The sequence below is a fragment of the Hermetia illucens genome, chromosome 1 (genome assembly GCF_905115235.1).
Source record: "Hermetia illucens chromosome 1, iHerIll2.2.curated.20191125, whole genome shotgun sequence".
NCBI classification, from domain to species: domain Eukaryota; kingdom Metazoa; phylum Arthropoda; class Insecta; order Diptera; family Stratiomyidae; genus Hermetia; species Hermetia illucens.
In genome coordinates, this window is record NC_051849.1 from 63121757 (window position 1) to 63127756 (window position 6000).

Sequence of the window (6000 nt, forward strand, 5' to 3'; positions counted from 1 at the left end):
TCGCTGAAAACTTTTTTAGCTGTTCCAAAAGGAGATATTCGGAAAAAGTGGACCGCCATCGCTCGGCGAAATCCGGTTTCTTTGCGGTCAGGTTTATATTGTTGTGAGGATCATTTCAATGTTAGTTAATGTACAATAATTAATAATATATGGCTGCGTTAAAATTTTGTGTCATTGTTATTTATTTTTCCCGTTTCAGTTGAAAAAGATCTTCAGAATTACATGTATGTCTCATTAGATCCCACTTCCAGAGCTTATTTGAAGGCTCGAAGGATCGAACTCACTTTTTTGAATGGCAAAAGAAGCGCCTCAGAATGGCTTCCCCAAGGAAAATTCGACCTACAGCTGCAAAATAGCAAAGGAAACGCATCTTGGCAAGCATTTTGCAGGTGTCAGATGAGCTTAATATAAGTCATGTCACGGAAGAGATCCCTCAAAGTATTCAAGCGGCTCATGGTTCGAATCCCGCCCAATGCAAATCCATTTTTTTTCGAGGCCTGCAAATATTCCAAAAATATACGTTTTATCGCCGCCTAGGTAAAGATGCGTGTGAAATTTCTTGTGCCACTGTGTTCGCTCGTTATTTCCGCCAAAAGCCGTGCCACATTAACCGCACTCTACCCACCGCATTGTCCCTATAACTTTGACGCTGGCACCTGTAAAGCAATTATGTAATAATATGGCGAAGATTTGCATTAACTTAATTAATTAACATTGCGACACTATTATTCTACTTAGTATAATTAATATGCAGTAAACAACATATTGAATTTTTCATTTTGACACCTTTCTTTTCGGGGACTTTGGGCTTGCCAGAATTTGCCGTATACCTTGTTACTATGACGGCTGAAACATAAGGTAATTTGAAGGACTGTCTTTTCACGCAACAATTTCCCACTTTGCTGTTAGAAACTGATTGATGCTTCAAAAGTAACAAATAACAAACACTAAGCCGTACGCTTTCGCACAGATAAGATGCAAATTACTCGCTCCGTGATATCACATGAAGTGTCAGCCAATCACCGCGTTTTCATTTCCGCCTTGTGAGAAGTCAATTTTTAAACTATATTTTAAAGGACATGGTAATTGGCAGCTGAAACTACTATTTAATCGTAAACAAGACATATATTTATTTTCTGACGCGAGGAGGCACCTTCGAGTCCTTTTGAAAACGTACATTATATAAAACTTCACGTGTTCTTAGACTGATGCGAAACACGTGACCTTTAACTGGAAAAGAAAAAAATAACGGCCCGACCGCGCATCTGGACCCGATAGCCGCGATCGAAAGGGAAATTTCACGACGAATCACATCCTCAATCGATGCTTCTTCTGCCTCCTCAGATGTCCTTGAAGCGCGGCGTTTGGAGTTCTCACCTTCCCTTGGCATCCGGTGAACACCTGAATTGCCGCTGGCAGCCATTTGCCGAACTGATGGCTATGTGCTGGGGAACTATTTACTGAGACAGAGGGAGCTATGTGTGCCATTTAGGACGTGGTGGACGTCACCCGAGCTTAGAAAAACCCCATAATGAAAGAGCAGATGAGCAACGACCAGTACAATATGTGGTTCGTTTCTGGCTGTACTGTTATCGCACTATTGCAATTCGCGGACAGAGAACAATGCTGTAAGTTGATTCATTGAGCGTTTACTTGTCAAAATGCTATTTTGAGGTGGTAATTATTTAGGAAATACTTTATGTAATTGTATGTAGTGTATGCAATATGATTGAATGGAATATTGTGTTTGCTCCTTAAAATTAACAAGCAAGGAGTAGCTTCCTTCAAACTACAATTTATCTAAATTCAAAGCGCCGTTCTTCTGAACCCTTCTGTTCTTCTGAAAGTTAGAGAAAACGAGGAAAAGTTCAAATGGAAATTGCGTGGAATCTCCGTTGGTGATGTGCTAGCGTTCGTTTTCACACGCAACACCGTGTCCGTGCACGAAAAACGGTCCGCCCGCATTGAGGAAATCCTCCCAATTGGCCAGTCCGATCAGTGAACTAGAGGCCAAAACTGTCCACCCCAACAATTCGAACAACTGAATAAAGAGGAGTGTACTGTGGAGTTGTTGTAGCGTACTTTGTACCTGTTTTTCAGATTATCTGTTGATGTTCGTTGTGTTATCAATCATAAAAGTGAAAGATAAAAAAACATAAACAAAAAGTTCGGCGGACAACGCAACTGTGAATCCCCCACAACAAAGCACGGGGGACACACGGATCGACGCACAGTTGCAACAATAACGGACACAAAAAAAGGACATTAGGGACGACAAAGATGGATAGTGTACGGCAATTTCATCGCAAGTTCCGTATATTTTCGTCTTGCGGTTTCATCATTCGTTTATCAGCGCCCGATGCTGTGAGAACATGCAGTTAGTTCCGTGTGTAAGTGGGCAAATTTCCGTAACGGGATACGAGCTAATTACCAAAGTAGTGAAGTTCTTGCAAACGGGAATGCGTTGTTGATTCTCGGCGACCGCGAGTTTTCCACACACATAATATTGCTGAAGGTTACAGCCAACCACATGAGATAACTTTGGTTGATACTTTTATATTGTATTATAATTTTGGATTTTATTTTATTTTATTTTGGATATTTGTATACAATAAAATAAGGGCACTGCATGAGTCGACGGGTGGTCTTTTGGAAGGCTTTCGCTCCGGTGTTCGCTAAGTCGTTCTCCGTGTAGTTGCGAGGAGTGAGTTAACTCTCTTCCTTTTTGTCCGTTTCGGTCGTCGGTTTCTGCTCCGATGTTCGGCCTCTGCTTCACTCACTGACTGATATGTCTCCAGAACAAAAAACTGCGGCAATCGCGATTGCCCCTGTAGCAGCGGTCTCGGTCAGGGTGCCGCCTTTTTGGCTTCGCAATTCTGCGGCTTGATTCTGCCAATCGGAGGCACAATTTGCGCTGGTAGGCGTCGGAACAAACGCCACTTGTTTTAACCACGCCTTTATCGGTCTCGACCAGGAGACAATTGGTTTGGCCACGGATGTGTTGGAAAACTGCTCCTACGTCAGGCTAAAGGAGCAACTCATATGCTGGTTGTCAGTGAGTGAGGAACCGAAGCTGAATCGCTTGCTGAACGAGCTGACACTGGGCGACCGTAGCTATAGCTATCTGTTTTGTGAAATGAGGCAGCTGGGTGAGGATAAGGATGGCTCAGAGCTATTGAAGCCGCTTCAAACAGGCTTCCGGAGAGCACCCGTGCCATCTTGGCCTGCCTGGAGGTGTTGTTTGCCCCAGCTGATAAAATCCACGAAGTGTACACCCGCCCCGCAGAAGTCTCTAGAGACATAAATCGGGAAGTCGGCGAATTAAAGGCAATGGTGACGACACTCGCACAGTCTCGATCGCAGTCACGGCCGAAGTCTACTTTTCGAAATGGATGTTCGGGTAGTCGCACGCCGGGACCCTCACCGTCCCCGACTATTTGCTGGTACCACCGTAAATTCGGAGCTCAAGCGACTAAATGTACCACCGTGCCTCGGCGATGGCTAGTATCACGTCGTCTTTCAATATTCATCTCTCTGAGCAGAAGTTGCTTTCTGGTCTACACGGCGCTGAGGTGTCGGTTCTCCCTATGCCAAGTCGAAATACGTTGATACCGCAGAGAGTGCGACTTGCTGCTGAACTTCTCTTCCATTCGCACTTACGGCTACAGGCTGGTGGAAGTGAGTCTCGCACTGCGTCACACGTATTCGCGACGATTCGTTTTGGCGGATATTAGCACTCCCATTTTAGGCGCAGACTTCCTGTCCACTATGTGCTGTTGGTGGACCTGCAGAACAAATCCTTCATAGACTCTTTCCATTGTTTTCGAGGACATTGCCAACCATCACATTCGCGCAAGTTTCTCCCAGCCGTTTAAGCACGATGTGCAGCACCACATCAACACTACCGGCTCGACGAGCTACTAATCTAGTAGAGAGGGCTCTTTCTAAATTTAAAGCAATTGTAAAAGCGTCTATCGCCATTCCTCTGAACCCTTCTGTTCTTCTGAAAGTTAAAAAAACACAGCGTCCGTGCACGAAAAACGCTTCCACCCGTAATGGACAAAATCCTCACAATTTGCCAATCCGATCAATAAACTAGACGCCAAACCATCCGCAACCTCTGCAGCTTCACTACATGCGCTGAGGTCGATACTAATACCATACCATACCATTTTCCACTGCATTTTTCAAAGAGCAGAAATGTCTTTTTGACTGTTTTAAAGGTATGAAACAACAAAACATAAGACCAGCAGCCTCCTTTAGAGGCTCAATATCGTTGACATCTAGCACCCAATAGCGCACAAAACATCCTTTTCAGAACCAGGAAATACTGAAAACGATCAGTCACACACCAACCAGCCCAAATGCAAACAAATGCTCTAATTGAATAAACCGCTTTTCCTATCTGCATTGAAGCGGTAACAAAAAACAAAAAGCAAAGGCTTAGTCCTTCCTGAAATGCCGAATAAGAATTTATATTTTTAAGATTGAAAGTTACTGAGGAAGAGGACAACTGATCCCCGAAATATCGATATATGGGAAATATAAATTCTTATTCGGCATTTCGGAAAAATTTAGACGTTTCTCTTTGGATTTTAGACGGCAAGTGGAGGTCGACGATCCAATCACTGATATTAATATGCAGCGAAATCCTTTTTTAGTGAGGAGTAGTGAAAATTGGATGGCCAGCCAGGCAAGAAATAAACAATTTTAGCTCCTTCAGCAGATCTATAGTTAAGACATGAGCAAAAAGCACCGAATAATTAGGCTCACACGATTCTACGCGGTGCACTTTCGCCACGCATAAAAGTCATACTTTGCACCAAATGAACATTCCATTTCCTTTTCCGAAGTAATTCTGGACGCTTTAAAGCATTAACTCCAATGATATCGAGGTATCACTTCAATTCATGTAAACTAAATATTGAAAAAAGCAAGCGAGGAAACCAATTTCAAAAGCAAATCAAACCTTTGCCAGCATTTTGCCAAGTCCACGACCCTCGAGTTTCTCAGGAACCAAGGTCTCTTGCAGAGTGATCACGTCATTGGACTTATGATACTGCAGGAACGCCCGATCCCCGTCAACGTCCATGAAGAAAAGTTCCTTTTTGGGATGGTGGTTCACTTTTGGTGGCGCGGTTGCGAATTGGGACCGGGTCAGCATTCCGACGATAGAATTTCCCCGGCTTGCGAGCGCTCGACTTTGGGCAAACATAACAAAACTACGAGAGTGCAATCTTAGAAAGTGTGAGAAGCAGACCGTTAACTCACCTGTAGGCTCGAAACCTTTTGAATGAAATACGAAATGCGTAAAAAAGCCGTGGGCAAAACAAAGTCCACTGCAAAAATATTAATAAACAATGACAGTTTGTGCGTTGCTAAGTGATGTAAACATTCCACCTGTCACTTATTTCACGTGACTTGGGCGCCACCTATTATACACTGGAGTTAATGCACTGCTGTCAGTGATAGTCAACCGCTCGCCGAAGACTTTCGAAAACTGGAAACTGGGTGCTTCAAGTATGAAAGATTTCTTGAACAGTATTGCAAAGAGAAAAGTCCATTTATGTGCGACTCGCTTTAAAGATAGAAATTGAGCATTTTATTTTTCAGCAAATATACGTAGGCACCATGGAGGAAAATGGCTGCTTTAATTGTTATTCTAATATACTTATCCTCAGATAAACGAATTTGTTCTGCAATTAAATAAAAACAACTAAATGGAAGCAAGTCGAAACTGAGAGCTCGGTGCTTCAGGAATCATTCATCTAGAATATTTCACACGCAGTAGACAATTTTGACCTACTATGATTTGGTTAATAGTCGTTGGATTCTTTTCAAACCCCAATATGATGGAAGATAGTCCAATGTGCTTTATGTGTTTGTATTTTGGAATTCTACGATGAATTTTGGGAGCTTTCCTTCCAGTAAAATTAGAATATATAGTAATACATATTATTTTATTTATATTATTTTATAGACTATAAAAAAAGGGTGATT

The 6000-nt window shown here is 42.7% G+C and overlaps 1 protein-coding gene across 2 annotated transcripts in view; it reads right to left on the reverse strand.

Annotated features, from left to right (window-relative positions):
- The window catches only part of LOC119652501 (protein NATD1), a 7866-nt gene extending 2443 nt beyond the window's left edge, over nt 1–5423 (reverse strand). Inside the window, exons 1-2 of one of the 2 annotated variants that reach the window (XM_038056697.1) lie at nt 5272–5423; nt 4970–5201 (exon numbers count right to left, since the gene is read on the reverse strand). In XM_038056697.1, coding sequence (XP_037912625.1) covers nt 4970–5164 — 195 coding nt within the window. In that variant the 5' untranslated portion in view covers nt 5165–5201; nt 5272–5423. Of the gene's footprint in view, nt 1–4969; nt 5223–5271 lie in introns of both variants that reach the window. The other variant, XM_038056691.1, reaches the window with a different exon arrangement.
- Between the last annotated feature and the right edge of the window lie 577 nt (nt 5424–6000).